At 56.9% G+C, this 18144-nt stretch overlaps 1 protein-coding gene across 1 annotated transcript in view; it reads left to right on the forward strand.

Moving 5' to 3' along the window:
• TRABD2B (TraB domain containing 2B) overlaps nt 1-18067 on the forward strand; it is a 218104-nt gene extending 200037 nt beyond the window's left edge. The window contains exons 5-7 of the mRNA XM_029230297.1: nt 1684-1774; nt 4967-5236; nt 13641-18067. Of these exons, the coding sequence (XP_029086130.1) occupies nt 1684-1774; nt 4967-5236; nt 13641-13860 (581 nt within the window). The 3' untranslated portion in view covers nt 13861-18067. The remainder of the gene's footprint in view (nt 1-1683; nt 1775-4966; nt 5237-13640) is intronic.
• The last annotated feature ends 77 nt before the right edge of the window (nt 18068-18144 follow it).

An 18144-nucleotide genomic window follows, 5' to 3' on the forward strand; every position in this document is an offset into this window, starting at 1 on the left:
GGGAGAGGAGGAGGGAGGGAGGGAGAGGAGGAGGGAGGGAGGGAGAGTACAATTTCATAAGGGTCTCTGGAGTCAAGCTAATGCCTTCCCCATGAATGTGAGAGCGAGGGGAGCCCATGGTGCAGCCCAATCCCTCCCTGTACACAGAGACACCAAGAGCATACAGGCTCTTGGTGGGTTTGCCCAAGGTCTCAGAGCGAGTGTGGTGGGTTCTAGTCCAAGTCTCCCATTCCCAGACCTGTGATTTTTTTTTTGCAGTGATCCAGAGGTGGGATTTCAGGGACTGTGACAATTCACCGAGAGAGAGACTGTTGGGTGGGGGACTTGTTGGGGAGTCTTGAAACCAGCCCAGAGGTGTGCAGGGCTGGGCGGCAGTGGGCTGTGGGGTTCACCCCCCTGTTCCAGCCACTGTGCACTCCCAGCCTCACTGCCTCTGCGCCGGAGCCTCTCCACTCCCCAAAAGCTCGTCCACCACCCTGGGGTTGTCAACATGCTGACCTTCCAGCTTCCCACCTGTCACCACCCGTCACAGGCAATTAGAATAATAGTGCAGGAATTCCCCCCAGGTTCTGGGGTGAATGGTGAGCAGGAGGGGAGTGAACTGCCTGTGGAAGTGGGGCTTCGGGGGAAGGACACGGGCTGGGAGGGCGCAGGGGCCACCACCACTTTGCCTGCATTGAATGAGTGGGGAGACAGGCCCAGCGAGGAGGAGGGGCTTGTCCGGGGCTGACTCCCAACAGCGACTGGCCTCCCCTAACCGGAGCCTGGGAGAGCCTCCACCGTGTTCTCAGACCTCGAGCCTGCGTCCAGCCAGAGGGCGTGCCTGGTCTCATCTGGGGCTGTGGACCAAATGATTCATTTCTATATTCTCAGTGTCTAGCCCAGGGCTGGCCACAGAGCAAATGCACCATAAACGTCTGTTGAATGAATGGTTAGGGGTGGAGAGTGAGATGGAGACCAGCCCCCTCCGCGCCCCACACAGGGTTCTATTACTCCTTCCCCAGAATCTTACACCTCATTGTGTCCTCAGGGCCCGCCCCAGGGCCTGGGTCAAGTGTGTGATCCATAAATGTTGGATAGATGGTGAACAAATGAATCTTCGAAGTCTTAGATCCAGCCAACACATACTGAGCACGTGTGGGGCAGTAGCCATGCGGTCTCTGCCCCATGGAGCCTGGTGAGGAGATAGACATGCCCACACAGAACCCCATTCCCATGCTAAGGCAGGGAGCCTCAAGTTGCTGGTGGAACTGACAAGGATGAGCCATAGACCTCAGAGCTGGACCTTGTCTGACTACTGGAGGTTGTCCCTGCCTGGACAGTCCAGGGCCGGGGTCAGTTTGATGGTGTGGGGCACAGTGATGCAACAGTAAATAAACACTGTGAGCCGTTGCTGCATGCCAGCCACTGTTCCCGGAGTCCTCACAACAGCCCTAGAGACTGCTAATACAGACATTCCCACTTTACAGATGGGGAAACTGAGGCACAGGGTGGTACAACCAATGAGCAGCAGAGCCAGGATTTGGACCCAGGCAGGGTGGCACCAGCCCATTTTCCAGCTACTCCATACTGCCTTTCAGGGAGGCCTGCCCTTGACTTTGGTGTAGGTCGTTGGCCTGAGGCTGTCCCCAGTTGCTGATGACCTGCTATGTGGCTGAGCCCACTTTGTCTCTTGTGTTCCAGGTCACTTTCTGGGGAACAACACAGTCATCGACGTCCTTCGGCAGGCAGGGCTGGAGGTGGAGCACACGCCTGCAGGACAGACCATCCACAGGTAAGCAGCTGGGACATCTGGGGTCGTGGGACTTGCTGGCCCACTGATGCTGGTCCACGGGCCCTGCTGACCACGTGCTGTATGGCAGGCTGCACCCCGCCTTCCCGCTCAGGCCTGCGGGGCAGAGTCTTGAAGGAGCCTCTGGTGAGATGGGGCCTCCTAGCGACTGGCCTTCGCCAGGCACCCAAGAGTGGGGGCTAGGCTGGAGGTGGGGAGACCAGGAAGGAGCTTGGTGTGCAGTAGTGGCAGGAGGTCAGGGCAGTGGGAAAGCAGTGAAGGTGGGAATGGGAGGAGCGTTAAGTTTTGAGAGATGTTCAGGATTTAGAGACTGGCGATCGGTGGGGCGCAAGGACTCTGTAGGACTCCCGGGTTGCTGCCTAGAGGACCTGGTGGATGCCCAGGCCCTGAATCGAGATGGAGCCACGTTTAGGACGAGCCCTGGCTAGGCCTCTTCCCTGTGTCCCAGCCCTGCCCACACCTGGTCCTCACCTTCCTCTGACCACACCTCCTCACTGCTGCCTCTTGGCAGCAATTCCCTCGCCTGACTTCCCTGCCAGGGCACACTCGCCCCGCCCAAAGAGACATATACTGCGTACAGCGGCCATCCTCGCTTCCTGTGTGGGTTTTCTGCCCCCCTCAGGCTGGAAGATGCCTGAGGGCAGAGGCCAGCTGGGTTCACCCATGGTCCACAGTGCCAGCACCAGGCCGGGCACGGAGAGGTGTCGGCACGTGCTGGGCAGCCCTAGAAGACAACAACAGGATCCTGAAACCCAGGGCTTCCATGCAACTTGTGCACCAACCTGTGCAGGAACCGTCCTCACAGGGATGGCCGGAGTGGGATTTCGGCCCCTGTCCATGACGTTATAAAACCCAGCGTCCAAAAGAAGCTTGAATAATCCTAGCTAATGTTTATTGACTGTTCACTCTGTGTTGGGCTCTAAGCGCTTTCAACTCATTAAATCCTCACAACAACCCTGTGAGGCAGGAACTATGAGTAGCCCCACCTTAAAATTGAGGAACCTGAGGCCCAGGGAGGCAAAGCCACTTGCAGAAGGACACACAGCTCATGTTAATGGCAGTCTAGCTCTAGGGCCTTCCTAAGGTCCTCACCACAACCTGTACTGCCTCAGGGGCTGGGGGCGAGGCTCAGGGGTGGGAGTGCTCAGGAATGATTGCAGCCTTGCTATTCACTCTGCAAAGATGAGGCCTGGGGCCTTGAGCCTCTGGTCTCCCAGCTCCAGGCTGATGCCCTCCCCCGTCTCTATGGCACTTCTGGAGGAACTTAAACGCTCTCACCTCGGACTCCTCCCTCTTCTCATCTGAGTCAGCCTAACCTGAGCGCCCTTCCTGACCACCGGAGCCCAGCACAGATCAGTTTGTACTGGGCCAAGGGTAGGCGTCAGTTGGAGGGATGAGGGACCCAAGGTAGCCTCGGGGACAAGGCCTTCCTCAAGCTCCTCCTCACAGCCCCAAGGACCTCCACCTCAAAGCTCATTGTGTGGGTCTGGACAGCGCGGGGGGCGGGCAGGCCGGCGGGGCTGCCTCCGCTCCTATTCATCTCAGAGCCCAGGCATTAGAACAGGTATCCCCCCACTCCCCGCAGGCCCCGCTCTCAGCCTGAGTCTCTGAGTGCAGGCTGAAGTCCTGTGGGTGGGGTGAGGGGGGTGGGGTTGCCGAGGAGGCCCCAACAATAAAAGCCGTCATCAGCCACAGGTGCTTCCTGGACCCGTCTTTTTGTCTGCCTGTTTTGAATTATCTCCCCAGCAGCTGCGGCGTCTCCTGGACCCTGGGAATCTGGGGTTGCCGTGAGGGCTGGAGGAGGACAGGCTGAGCTGATGGCCTTCTGTCCTTCAAGGACATCGTGCACGCGGGAGCGGAGTTGGGGGACAGCCTCCCTTGGGCGCCGGCTTGCCTTTACAATTCTCGGGACCAGGACCAACTTCCCCCAGGGTCAGATGTCCCCAGAAGGAATTCCGTTTGGACCACAGAGAGGGAAGAATAAAAGGGAGAGGAGCAGAGGGTGTTCCCAGGCTGAGGGGTGCCTGCGCACCGCCGTATGGCATGTGGAGTCCACGCCACACACTTAATCGCATGTCAGTGCCTGCTGCAGACAGCTCTGTTTGCTCGAGGGTGACATTAAAGAGAGGACGGTTCTGTGCCGGGCACTATGTTAAGACCTCGTCTCCTTCATCCTCATGACAACCCTATGAAGTGAGTAGTATTAACTCCGTTTATAGCCAGCTGCTTCTTGGACACTTGTGTCCCTGCCCTTAGTCACATAGCCTGGAAGGTGCAGAGCCAGGATGTGAACCCGTGTCCGTCTGCCTCCACCTTGAGTTCTACGTGCTCAACACAGTCCTGCCTCCCCTGGAAAGCTGCTCAGGAGGCCAGCGTTGAATGCATGAGTGGATGCTTGGACGAATGGCACAGCAATAATGTTAATATATCATATTTAAGCCAGTTAATTACTGAAATGTTTCAGCTGCTATTTGCCAGCCACCGTTCTGAGTGCTTTGCCTGTGTTAACTCACAAAATCATCGTGATGCCGCTAGGAAGTACCAGCTGTAATATCCCCATTTTCCAGAGCAGGAGACTGAGGCACAACACAGGGAAGTTGGGTAACTCGCCTCAAGTCCCTCAGCCAGAGCTTGTTGAATGAACGAGGCCCTGACCAAGATCAGATATGCTCCCAGAAACCTGCCCAGGGCTCACCCTCTCACTCCTGCTAGTCTGGGCTCACATGTCACCAACAGGGACCAGACTGTCCTCCCTGCCAACAACGCCCCCTCCCCCCACGGCCCACGCTCTCCCTCCTGCCCCTGCTTTATTTTTCTCCTCAGCAGTTATCACCATCTGACATCCGGCCCATCTTACTCTCTGTCTCCCGCTTCGGAATGTAAGTGCTAAGAGGACGGGGGCTTTGTCTATTTTGTTCGCTATTAATACCCATTACCTAAAAAGTTCCTGGTGCCAGGTAGATGCTCCATAAATATCTACTGAATCAATAAATGAAAGGACGAACCAAAGCTCTATCTCGCAACACCAGGAGATGCTTTTCCTGGGTGACCCTCAGCCGGGCACCCTGGCATCTTCTCCTGCCGTGACAACTTTCCCACTGAATTGCGTGCCCTGTCGCACCTGAATGACACGCCCCCAACACGCGTGCCTCACGTGCGGTTGCCCCTTTCCAGCCCTGTTGCCCGGAGCCCGGCACCTCCACCCGAGGGGACCTCGGCGAGCCCCGCCCAGGCGACCCCAGCTGCTGCCATCCCTGCGGTCCCCTCGGCAGCCCCCACTGCCCCGCCTGAGGAGGAGGACCCAGCCCTGTCCCCGCACCTCCTGCTACCCGACAGCCTCAGCCAGCTGGAGGAGTTCGGGAGACAGAAGAAATGGCACAAGAGACAGAACAAACCCCAGCGGCCACGGCAGTTCAATGACCTCTGGGTCCGCATCGAGGACAGGTGAGCTGGGAGGGGCAGGTCTACCGGGAGCTGGGCCTCTCTCTGGTCAGCCTACCTGAGACCCACCCAGGGCCGGACACACTCTGTTGTCCGCGTGCCCGGCTCTAAGGAAGCGTGGCAGGTGGGTACTTGATCGGAAACTGGCTTGTCCCTGTTCACAGAGGATCCTTCTGTTCATGCTTCGGGGTTTGTAGAGCACGCTTACACCTGACCTTTCAGTTTTCTCCATTTGAAGGTGAAGGAATAGAAGCTTCCTTCAGGTGCAGTGGACAAAAGTCTGCTTCGCCCTTAGCTTTCTCGGATGCGTGATGGGTGCGAAGCAGACCCCGTTTGTCCCATGGGCCAGAAGGTGAAAGCAGGACAGCCAAACCAGAAAGCTGTGAGCTCTCTGGGCCTGGACGGCCTGAGCAGCCGACCCGCTGGCAGGGAGGCTGCAAGAGGTATCCCGCGTGCAGGAGAGACATGGCGGGTGATGGCGTGGGCTCTGTCCTGGGAGGGGCTGGGGGGTTTGTGATAAAACCTTGTTGGAGATGGGCTGGTGCAGAAATCGTCCTACCGTACTGATACCTGTCTGTCCTCTGCCTGTGTGTCTGCCTGCACCACTCCCTTGGCCTGTCTGTCACCAAAGCTCCTGCTGTAACCCAGATGCCGTCTTCCAACCTCCACCTGCGGGCTCAGCACAGAGCGGTCTCCCTTGATTCCACTTTTGGGCAGAAATCTCCACATCTGGTGAACAGCATCACCAGAGCACCCAGGGAGTGACTGTCAGGGAAGGACAGAGTCCTGCCCACTGCAGTAGCCCTGCCCTGGACATTGTGATCCAGCACTGGGCCTTCGGAGACTCAAGAGTCTCCACGTGAACCCTAAAAATCATCATCTGGGATTTTGCTCAGCATCCCCAGAAAGAATCACCTCGGGTACTTGTTAAATAATACCCCAGGCCCCACCACAGACCCCGTGTATTGGAATGTGTGGCACAGGAGCTGGGGAAGCCACGTGCTGAATGCGCACTGGAGCCTTCTGAGCAGCTTGGGGAAACGCGGACCCAGCTCTGCATTTATAGACGGTGAACCAAGGCCCGGGATGGGGGCTTGTCCAGGGTCGTACAGGAACCCCCTTCATGACCTTCCCTCAGCCAGGTCTCTGAGTCATAGACAAAAAGTTGACAGAGTCCAACCCACTGTCTTAAACTGCAGGGTGTGCGCTGTCTTAAAAAGACTTCCAGCAAGTAAAGTAAGAGTCCATTCCTCCTTTGGGCCTGTGTTGGCTTCAAAGCGCCTAACTTGGGTTCCCGGGAGACGTGCTTCTGCAGAGGCCCCACCGGCCCAGCCTGCCCAAGATGGAGGCACCGCTGTAGCTATACTGGCCTCGACACAGTTGGCTCGTGTGCCCGGCACGGGCTGCTTCTTTCCCACCGGGAGTGAGGGCACAGAGTTACCAAGAGCCACTTCTCAGTCCTGGGGAGGCTCGCAGGCTGCCAGGGAGGCACTGGCGGCCCATAAAGAACTGCAATCAGACCGTTCCCCCAGGGCCCCGATCAACCCACCGGGCAACCAGACCCGGCCAGCAGTGGGCCCAGCCCACAGGGTGACAGGAGGCTGGGCTGCCAGCTCCAGCCACGGACCCCCAACCCCTAACCACGTCTGAAAGGTAAATTTCGGCAAATGACTCCACACGGTTTCCTTTTCACAACACGTCTCTCTGAAACACAGAACCTAGTTTCAGGAGAAGAAAACAGCTTTTCTTTGGCAAGAGGAACCCCTTTTCAGTCCCAACAGGTAAATTGTGGCTGGATAACTTTCTTCCATCTGGTTGGGCTGGAGAAGGAAATTTCCACCAACAGGCAGCCTATTTGTTGAAAGTTTCTCTGCGTCGCAGGGAAGCCGGCCCTGAGGTCCCAGAGGGGCCCAGGTGCAGGGCACAGCTTCCGTCACTCCTGGGTCTCAGCCCACCCATCCTCCTAGCAATCCCAAGTTTCCGGTTCTCCGAGAGGGAGCAGAGGAGAGCTCTCTGGAGGGAGACCTGGGGCCCATCTGTAGCCCTTCTGACAATATTGTTTTCCTTGGAGCTTTAATTCCGTTCAGAGTTTTCTCATTTGCTTCCCCCTAAATCCCACCGGATGCATCCCCTGCTCTCCATCCCCTCTCCCAGCTCATCTTCCACCTGTGATCTTACGGCGGGGCCCTAACGGGTCTCTGGCTCCTAGCCGTGTCCCAGCACATTACCCTCCTCAGCCTGAGATTCCCAGTGCTTTCCCTCGCCCCGCCCCACCAGGTAAACTTCCTGCTGCTCAGCCTGGATGCAGAGCCTTTGCCTCCTTCCCGCCTCACCTGCTGGCCCTCCTCCTGTGGGATACCTGGGCCCCGTCCTGGCCAAGCTGTGTGCTGCCCTGCAGTGGACCATGCACGGCCCACCCCCACCTTTGTCCTTGCTTCTCTCTCTGCGGGGGGGTGGATGTGAGTGGACACTTGCTGAGCTCCTGCTGTGCCAGCCACTGACATCCCTCACATCCCCCAGCCCTGTCAAGAGTCCAGGAAGTAGGCTTCGCTTGACCAAGGAGGAAACTGAGGCTCAGCGAGGTCAGGTAACTTGCCCAAGACCTTGCAGCAAGTCAGGTATGGAGTCAGAACCTACAGAATCAGGGCTGTCTGATGCTGGGGGTCACATTCGTCCAGCACCACACAGACGCCCCTGCTGCCCTCGCCTGGCAAGCGTCTCCTCCCTTCTCCCCATCCTCCCCACAGCGTGTTCCCTGTGCCCCTCTCCCCTGCATCCCATAGCCTCCCCCCGCCGACCGTGGGTATCCCGTGGGTGCCCCTGTCCTGGCACAGGTCCACAGATGGCAGTCGCTTGCTTGTGTTTCTAGGCCGGGAGGCCCTGGGGACCAGAGCTGGGGTGGACTTCTCTGGGTCACCGGAGGCCTCGCTGAGGGTTTGTCGACTGCATGCATGAGTGAGAGAAGAGGGGGAGCGAGTGGGGAGAGGGCCGAAGTGCCACCTGGAGCAGGCTGGCCTTGCCTCGCCCCTCATTACTCCAGATGTAAACACATCGAAGGAAGTTTAGAGAAGCAGCAGCCCGTGGCAGGATGATTTATGGGGACCTGTGAAAGGGGCCCGGCATGTGTCCGCAGATGGCTGTGTAGCAGCGGCAGAATGGTCTCAGGGAACCCCCGCATCTGAGAGCCAGGAGCAGGCAGCAGGGCTGTGGCCAGGGGGCACGCCAGGGAGGAGACCATTGCCACGCTGTGTGCAGGGCACTGCCCCAATCAGTCGGATCTGTGACAATCCTTGGTTTGTACTTTTGCACAGCTAGGGCCTTGACTGGCCTCTGGGGGTCATGCCAGCTCTGTTGTTCCCCCAGTCCCCCAGTGGGTTGGATAAACAAGGGAGCAGAGCACTGGGCCATCGGGAAGGACAGTCATGAGGGGGCAGGTGCAGGGAAGAGAGCGTTTCCCGGGCTCCGGGCATGGCCGGAAGCCAGGTGCAGAGGTGGGCGTCTGTATGTGGTGGCTGCAGAGCCCTGTAGGTGCCACCATGCAGGGACGGGGGTGCAGGACGCACGTGCACAGGGGGTCCTTGTCCTCCTGGGCCTTGGTTTCTCCAGAGGTTTGAGCAGATGGCCCGAGCCCCCGCAGAGGGGAAGAGAACCGTTTCCCCTCCCCCTGGGCCCCTGGGAGGGCTCTGCCCGCCTCCCGCTGACCTACCATCCTGCCCTGAGTTTCTCCAGCTCACCTTTCCCCCAGCACAGCCAGGCTTTCTCCTGGTACCATACAGGGTGCTCAGCATCTCTGCATGAGGCCAGGACCTCGTCTGATTAGAGGTCGATGCCCCCAGGAGAAATGGGGAACAGGGTCACTCAGTGGATAAAAGCACAGAGGAATTCAGGCAGAATCCCCAGCCCCTCCTCGTACTCGCTCGGAGGCTTAGAATAAAAAGATGGTGCTTGTAAAGCGGTGAGCTGGCCTCAGACCACCGGTGACACTCAGTAACAGCTGTCCCCAGTGTTGGTGGCTGACTCTCAGAGTCTGGTCTAGGATGCCACACGCCCCATCTCCCAGCAGGAAGCGACTCCTGGGCCTTCAGTGCATATTAGGCTTAAATGAGCCCCTGGGTGAGCACATCATTAAACAGAAGCGAGTTGGCTACATGCCGGGTGCCCAGCCCGTGTCCAGTGCTGGTGGGGATAGAGCAGGAAGAGTCGTGGGTCATGGCTGGACAGGGACGGCTCCCTGCTGTGGTGCAGCCGAAAGAGCCCTGGAGTCACGGCCACTCTGCCTCTGCCTGGCGAGGAATCCAGCCAGCGGGGGATGGAGGGCTGAGGGCCCTGAGAGTCGAAGTGACCCAGTGAGGGGAGAGTGAAGGCATTCCCAGCAGAGAAGACCATGTGGCCAAAGGCCTGGAGGCTGGCGTGGGCCTTAGATACCAGGACAGGGAGCTGTGGGCAAGCCGGTCCCTTTAGATCTCTGCCTGCGTCTGACCGGTCTGCCCAGACAGTTCCAGCTGGGTCATATCGCGAGCTCCACCCCGGCCAGCAGGGCCACCCATCAGCCAGGCCCTCGTGCCCCCAGCTCCATCTCCACTTTGTCTCCTCGGAATCCACTGAGCAGCCCACCACCTTTGTATCGCAAGAAAGCCACAGCTCCAGGACTCCCCAGCCCCAGCCCTGATGGCTCTTAGAGACCCCCTAGTGCAGGATTGGGGCCCTACTCCAGGAAGCCCTACAGATGAGCCTTGGGGCAGCCAGCTGACACATCTCAGGCACTAGCCCTGCTTTCCTGTGCTTTATACCTAGGCTTCTGCCTAAGATCTCACTTCTGGCTTCTGCTGCTAGAAAACGTTTTAAAGTCCGAGGGTCTGATGCTGTTCCTTCGTTGTACACACGGGGAAACTGAGGCCTAGAGGGCAGGACCTGCCCAAAGTCACGCAACAAACGGGGACATCGGGCTTCTGCCTTCCACCCAGGCAGAGGGGCCCTTCCCACACAAGGGGCCCTGTCGGCTCCGAGCGCACTCGGCCCTTGGTGCCAGCCGTCTGCGGAGCCTGGGAACACTCAGAGTGTTTGGTTTGGCTTCGAGGCCACTTTGCCATGAGACGCTGTTCCCCAGCGAGGGCCTGGGGGGGTGGGGCTGGGATCTGGACTGGGCTTTGTGAGCAGAGTGGGTCCAAGAGGTGGGGGCATTTGGAGGGGCTTTCTGTCCACACCCCACTAACCTCACCCCATTTTCCTGGGACGCCTTCCAAGCAATAATTCCCCCACTCAGGCTCCAAGGGGGAGTTTGCATCTTTGGTTTTCAAAGTGTGAAAGCAAATGCCTTTGGGCACCTTGTGAGACATGGTTTTCATGATTCCTACTTGGTCCTTCTTCTGACGGCGGGGGCTGCTGGGCCCCTCTCTGGGCACCCCAAGTGGCAGCTCAGCCTTCTCTCCTGAGGCCAGCCTTCCTGGCCTCCCAGCTGCTCGGGCTGGAAAGATGGGGGCAGCAGCTGGGAGGAACCCTTCATTAGAAAAGAAGGGGAGGGAAGGGACTGTGGTAGTGATCCTGCTGGGCGTGGGCACAATACCCTCCAGGGACTGAGGCCACTGGGGGCCTCCTCTCTGACCCTGGCAAGCCTCCACCCACGGGTGTGCGAGGTCTCGGCAGGAAGAACCATGCTCCACTCCCGTGCTCTCCGTCTGCGCAGTTAGGGATGGCACCACAGCCCAGCTGGGGCCGGGGAGGCAGACAGCCTGGTGCACGTCTTCAGGCTCAGTTTCCCCATCTTGAAAATGGGAATAATGATAAGATGACACGTGTATAGCATCAAGCACAGTGTCTGCCGGCACACAGGAAGTGCTCCATAAATGGAGGATGCTTTTAGTGAGAGAGACAAGGACACACACATAATAATAGTGCTAAAAATAGCCAACACCATACAGCACTTCCGGTGCGCGTGGCAATGTTCTGCACCTTACATATGAAACCCATTCAAACCTCGTGCGCATAAATAGGTGTCAATGACACAGTGTGACCAGTGAGAAATGCGCAAGGCTTCATGGGAGCCTCAACTCTCCCAGGTGGCCTTAGGGGCAGGAGGACAAATCAAAGAGGCCTCCAGGTGAGGAGACTGTTGAATCAGGCCTTCAAAGGTGAGTCAGAAAATGGCAGCAGGACATTAGGTGTGACTGGGGATGGTGGTGTGTGCTGGGAGAGCCCAGAAAGGTGAGGTCAGCCCGCAGCAGGCCATGTGAGAGGTCTCGGGTGCTCTGAAGGCCGGCGTGGGGTGGGAGGTACAACGGGCCGGATTTGGGGGAGTCATAAGGGGCGTTCGAAGCTGCCTGGTCTGCCCCCTCCCTTCCGGTGCTTCCCACACAACCTCTGTTCAGGAACACCTTCCCGCCACCCATGGTGTGTGACAAGCATTTGCTCCCTCCTCTCCTGATTAGTTCTATGGGAATTTCTATAGACAGAGGAACACACACATCACAACTATAGAGTCCAGGGTGAGAAGGACCTCACACAAGGATGTGTGGGTTCCTGTGGCCACAGCATGACCAGGACTAGAGGAGAGGGGGAGGGACAGGGCAGGGAGTGACAAGCCTCTCCTTTTCTGAGGGCACACAGACACGGATGCCAGAGCAGGTGTCCCAGACCCCGTGCAGGCAGGGATGTGCTTGTGACCCCCGGGCTGCCCTGCCCACCACCCCCCGAGGCTGAACCAGGCTGTGTGAGAGGGTCCGGCCGGGACAGAGGTGGGGCTGGGCTGCAGTGGTGGTGATTACAGAGCTCACCGTGGTGATATGGCCAGTTGTCAGGGCCTCATGCCCAGCATGTGGAAACGTGGCCAGTGTGGGACCGGGGGGGGGGGGATCCCAGCTGACCTGGGGAGTGAACGGCCCATCAGGGAGGGAGGGTAAGCACTGCAGTGTCCCACGTGGAGGAGGCTGCCCACTCTGCAGATGCCCAGGGAGGGGCAAGCTTCCTGCCCCGCCATCAACTGCTGGTGAGCACCCACTGGGTGCCCGGTTCAGACCCTGTCCCTGCCGTGTGTCCTGGAGCAAGTTACTTACCCTCTTTGTGCCTTGGTTTCTTCACAAGTAAAATGGGATAATAGTCTTACCTGCCTCGTAGTGTTGTCATGAGGATTAGATGTTAACGGGTCCTACATGCTGGGCACAGACGCCGCCGGGAGTGCCCTCAGCCACGTGCAAGCTGGACTCGCGGCCTTCACAGCTGACTGCAGTGTCACCTCTTCCTGGAGGCCATCCGGGCTCCACACTGGGTTGGGGCCCCTCTGTGTGCCCCCTGCCCCTGGCCTTCCCCTCCCATCTTTGACCCTCTGGGGTGATGGACTTTGTCGGGTCCTCCCCCTGCATCTCCCTCTGCCTCCTGCCCCCCGGGGCTGCACAGGGCAGGTGTGAGCCCATCACTTCTGGGGCCCAGCCCTTTCCTTCATCCCAGAGCCTTCTCCCCCTTGGTCTCTCTTTGTTATGCCTCCGTCATTGTCAACTCTCTTCCCCAGTCCCTGTCCTGCCCTCTGCCCCTCTCTTTGTTCATCATTTCCTATCTCTCTCTCCAGGACCTGAGCCAGTAACCTGGTCCTGGCCCCTGCCCTCCCCTCGACTTCCCGATGCCACCAAGTGCTGACATTGACCCGCCAATTCCTTCTGCACTTCATCTCTTTTTATTTCTCTGTCTCAGTACTTCCCTCTCTTTCACGTAGGCTTCCTTGAGCCAAGAACCTCACCCGTGACCTCCAAATTGGCTTCTATTTTTATAAGTTCATGAGGGACCACCTTCACTGACACTCCCTGTGATTAGGCAGAGTGAGGCCACCAGGGCGCCTGCCCCCAGAGGCGCCTGCCCTCCGAGGCGCCGCCCCACTCCCTCTGTGACCTGGCCCAGGGAGCCTCGCTGAGCCTCCATTTTCTCATCTGGTGAAAGGGGGTAGTGCGACGCATTGAACGTTTGTTTTGAGGACCAGAGATGCCTCTTATAAAGTGCGGATTCCCAGTGGGCTCTCAGTAAACGATAGCCGTGATAATGAGGGTGAGATGGGGTGGTTGTTTGTGTGTTTTGTTTTGTTTTCTGTTTATTTCAGACTGGGGAGGGGAGGGCAGCAGGAGGTCAGGGGCACCTGCATACAGAGGTGAGAGGGCTGCCTGCTGCAGCGTGACCCCAGATGGATCTTCTCTGAAACACTTCACTTCTCTCTGCCTGGGACCCAGTACTCTTGAGTGGTCACCCTTGAGGTCGACTGTGTGGCTCTGGGCTGCTCACTTTCCTTGTCTGAGCCCTTTGTTTCCTTCTCCATTTTATGCGGAAAAAAACAGATTCAATAAAAAGTTGGATCTGAACCCTAAGACCACAGCCCAGGACAAGGCTGCTAAGAGGCTGTTCCACGTTCCACGTATTTTTCTCCCCCCAGCACCACCGCCTCGCCACCACCACTGCCCTTCCAGACCACGCAGAGCTCCGGAACAGCCAAGCCCCCCTTCCATCTCTCCGACCCGCGCCAGCAGCAGGAAGAGCCAGGGCTGGCCAGCAGCTCAGCGCCCAGCCGCTCGCAGCCCACCCTGGGCCTCCTCCCCGCCATCGCTGCCAGCATCACAGCCCCCTTCCTGCTGCACACCCTCAGGCTCTCCTGACCTCGGCCGCCCACCTCCCTGCCGGGTGCAGAGAAAGAAGCCAGAGAAACCGATGGGAGGGTCTGCGGCCACACCCACAGCCCCTGCCACCACCTCCAGGGGTGCCAGACACCTCATGGGTAGTCCAGACGGGATCCGTTAGAACACTAGAGCTTTATTGTACCCGAGTTACATCTTCTTTTTTGTAGAAGGATCTTAATTTCCCATAGTGCTATGGGGCTGTTTTGTAAAATATGTGTCCATATTAAAAAAGGAAAATGTATTTATTCTACTGATAAAACTATTTTTATGTGGCCAATGTTAATAACACTTTAACTAGCCCCATCGCCAACCCAGGAGGTGAACCCACGTTGCCAGGACGTCTGCCACCTCATGGGGACCGTGGCTTTGAACTGGCTTGCTTCTGGATCAGCGGAAGCCTCCAGCATCCGGGTTTGGCTTCTCCCACTGTAGGGACCTCAGAGGGAGGGGCAGGCAGACAGGCTTAGCTTTTGTGAAGCTGGATTTGGGAGCCAGAGATGTGAACGCTAACGGTCCTTCCTTCCCCTGGATGCATCCTAGGGCTGGGAAGATACTTTACGAAAGAGAATGCTGCTATTTTGAAAACCCTGAGTGTCTGTGAACTGGCCCTCCAGACCTCTTGGTATGTGTTCCAGCCAAAGCTCTTGGGTGGGGGAAGGGATGTTGGTGCTGAAGGAAGTGGTCCCACAGCCCCACGTGACAGATGGTTAAACTCGCCAAAGAGAGTAAGGTTGTTGCCCCAGGTCACAAAGCAAGTGGGAGATCCGGGCCATGAGTCCAGACCTCCCTGTTCTGGTATCGCTAATCCAGCTTGGCTTACAGGAGAGGCTGTTGAAGTCACGGCCAAGTGGGGTGAGCTGAACCGAAGGACAGGAGTGGGCACTGAAGGGCAGTTTCAGAGACAAGGCCTCTAGGAATCCCACAGTAATGATACTTGTAATGAGAGCTGCCATTTGTCCGGAGCCTGCAGTGTGGCAGGCATTTTGCACATTCACTTTATCACAGATCCTCACGCCAGTTCTGTGAGATATAATTGGCCCCGTTTCACAGGTGAGGAAACTGAACCCCCATAAGAGATAAAGGGACTTGTTCAACGTCACCCAGCCCGGACGTGGCCTTAGATCAGTGTGATTCAAAAGCAATGCTTGTCTCCTAGACCATAGTCTGTTGTGGTCTCTTTGCACAGGGAATCTCCAAGGGAGGCAGGTCTCACCCAAATGGGCCAGCTCACACTTCTTACTCCAACCAAAGAGACCACTTGGCTACAGTAATCATGTTGGTCCCTCTAGCCAACGGGCTCTGGCAACAGGCTCTCCCACGTGTCCCATGTCCCAACTTGTCTTATCTTGAAGCCGATGAGAGGCTTTCTTGCCAAATCAGAGAGGCTGAAGGATAGCTGTGATGGGCCTGGTAAGGCAGAGCAGCCAAAGAGGGGCAAGCAGGCCAGGGAGACTCAGAGAAACTGACCAGCTCCTCTGTCCTCAAGGTGGTGGCTGAGAAGCCACAGGACGCAGGTTGGTTGTCTCCCAGCCCTGAACCCTCACTGGGCTGGCAGCTCATCAATTACAGAGTCCTGGAACCCAAGAGCAGAAAGGGCCCCTCGTTTGACAAATAATAACAGTGAGAGTAAAAATAAGGCCCAGAGAGGTGAGGCATTTCCCCAAGGCTGCACAGCTGAACAGGTCTGCTGACTCCCAGCTCAGTGCTCCCCGGCATGACTGCGCCATGGGCTTCCCTGGCAGGCCTGGTAGTGTCTGATTAGAATCAGGGCCATTGTGCCCAGCTTGGCAGCTGTCTCCCTTCTGAAACAGTAGAATTCTGGGCAGCTCGTTGGATAGTCAGAAGTCCCACAGGCATCTTGGCAGGCAGCTGAATTCTTTTTAGCTCTGACCCAGATGGATGTGTTTGAACTTGAGATCTGGCAGGAGCCCTGAGCTCTGCTTCAGAGGGTCCAGCCAGCCCCATGGGTACCACAATGTAAACTGAACTTGACCCCAGCCAAGGCTGGAGTCCGTTTATCCTTGGCAGAAATGTGACTTCCTATTTCTGAGCAGGAAAGGGCTTAGCTGACTTATAAAGCAGACTCAGAAGGCCTGCTGGACATCAAATACATCGTGCAGAGTGCTATTTGGATGAGATAAATGTAAAGGAATCAGAAACACACAGGCCAGATTTCCCGCTGTTCAGGGCAGAGTGTGGCATGAGACGTATTGAGATGGAGCTTGAGGTTAATTAAAGATGAAGCATTTGGTAAACAGTCCACGCATCTGACCGCATGCCCAGATCTGTACCAGGCACGGGGCCAAAGAGGTAAATTAATGTAGTGTGTGATTATCAAACACACACAGTGCCAGGCGCTGTGTTGGGGCCAAATATAGCCACCTTCCTTGGCCTAGAGGAACTCATCAAGATGCAACAAGCAGCCCAATCCTAGGTTCTTAGAAGGAGCCTTCAAAGTCATTCTGTCCAGGTCCGTGATCACAGGCAGAAGCCCCCAGATCCCTCCTCTGGGCAGGTTGGGAGATCCCAAACTCTCCCTCCACCAAGCACTCGAGTGTTTAAAGAAAGCCACGTGGGTAGCTGATGGATGGGCCAATTGATCAGGTAGACATGTGCTGATGGGACAGCCAGAGCCAGTGTGAGTTAGACAGACATCTGTAGCCTAAGTTCACTGGTCCCTGAGGACCACCCGCTGGCCAGGGTTTGAAATGAACTGAACTTGCTGACGTATGTTGCAGAAGACCCGAGGCACATGTACAAAAATCTGCATGGCTGGGGCCCTTGAATTCTCTCTTCCTGGGCCCGGGAACCATCATCCCATCCACAGCCACTCATGTGCTTTGGATGATCTATCCACCACTGCTGACATTTTTTCCAGCACATTCTGTGTGCCTCGCCTCATAAAATACCCCTGTTGCTCTGAGAGCATCGTGTCCATGTCTTAAGACTTTTACATTTGACCTTGAGGCAGGCAGAGAAGATCAGGGACTGAGAGCCAGCATGTTAGTGGTGGCCCTGGGTTCCGTCTCTCAGGATGGCTGACTAAATGACCAAGGGGTTTTCTGGGTCAGCTCAGAATGGCCCTGTCTCCTAATCTCCCTCTGGGATGTTCTGAGCACCAGCAGCCCGGTGAAGGCAGGGACAGTACAGGTGTATAAGTCAAGCTGCAGGGAGCTGCAGAGGGCCACTGAGGGCCCCCCAGCTCTGACAGTCAAAGATCTAGAGTCTATGAAGCATGGAAGCTTGTGCCGACTGGCAAGTTTGCCTTTGCACAGAAACACCATGACCGGATTTTCCTCACACTAAATGCTGTGTCACCCAATTCCTGGCCTCAGCTGGATTTGGGCTAGCCTAGGGACTCAGGATCCTTGTCCCACCTGCCCAGTCTCCATCCTGGGGCCATGATCACAAGGGGTCCCAAAGAAAGGTCCTCCACCAAAGGGAAAGTATAGGAAAATGCCACGAAGGACAAGAGAGGTTCTACCTGGGAACTGCAGTTTTGCTGGTACCCTGTGTGGTAGAGAACAGAACTGGGGCTGGTGACGTGTTCCTCAGCCTGGCTTTCTACACCCTCCACAATCAGACCCTGCTGACCATGCCAGCCTCGCTTCTCATCTCTCCCACTCTGTGCCTGGACAGACTGAAGCATATTTTTCATTTCCAGAATAGACAGGATGTTTCACACATGCTGCTTCCTAGGCCTGGAAACGCCCTTCTATTACCCTTAACTGCTCATACTTTGAGGATCAGCTCAGATAGCACCTCCTACAGGAAGCCTTCTGCGTTGAGACCGTCTATGCCTCTGTTCTCCTATCATACTGTGAGCTCCTCAATGGCAAGGATCACGTGAATTCATCTTTGTGTCCTCGTCAGACATAAAGAGATGTGTAGAGAGGGACCGGAGGAAGAAAGGAATGAAGGAAAGGAAGAAGAGAGGCAGACCTTAACTCTGCTAGTGGAATAGTCTTTGCAAAGGCAAAGCTGTCGGAAGATGGCAGGTGCCCCTAGAAGTGTTGAGTTTCCCGTCAGGAGCAGTGTATGAACAGGGGCAGTAGGCACACTGGCTGGAGATGTGGTAGGAGAGTTGAAGTCTTGGCAAGGGAGTGGGGTAGGGTCCCTCCTGGCTCTTGAATGCTCAGGTTCTTTGAACATTATGTTTCCCAAAATTCATCTAAGCAGCCAAAAAAATCACCCAGCCTGGCTGTCTAAACCAGTACATTTCAGAAATCAGTCCAGCCTCACCTCCCCCCCCCCCCACCCCCT

This window comes from Monodon monoceros, unplaced genomic scaffold, assembly GCF_005190385.1.
Source record: "Monodon monoceros isolate NGI ecotype Baffin Bay Population unplaced genomic scaffold, NGI_Narwhal_1 Super_Scaffold_18, whole genome shotgun sequence".
In the NCBI taxonomy this organism is placed as follows: domain Eukaryota; kingdom Metazoa; phylum Chordata; class Mammalia; order Artiodactyla; family Monodontidae; genus Monodon; species Monodon monoceros.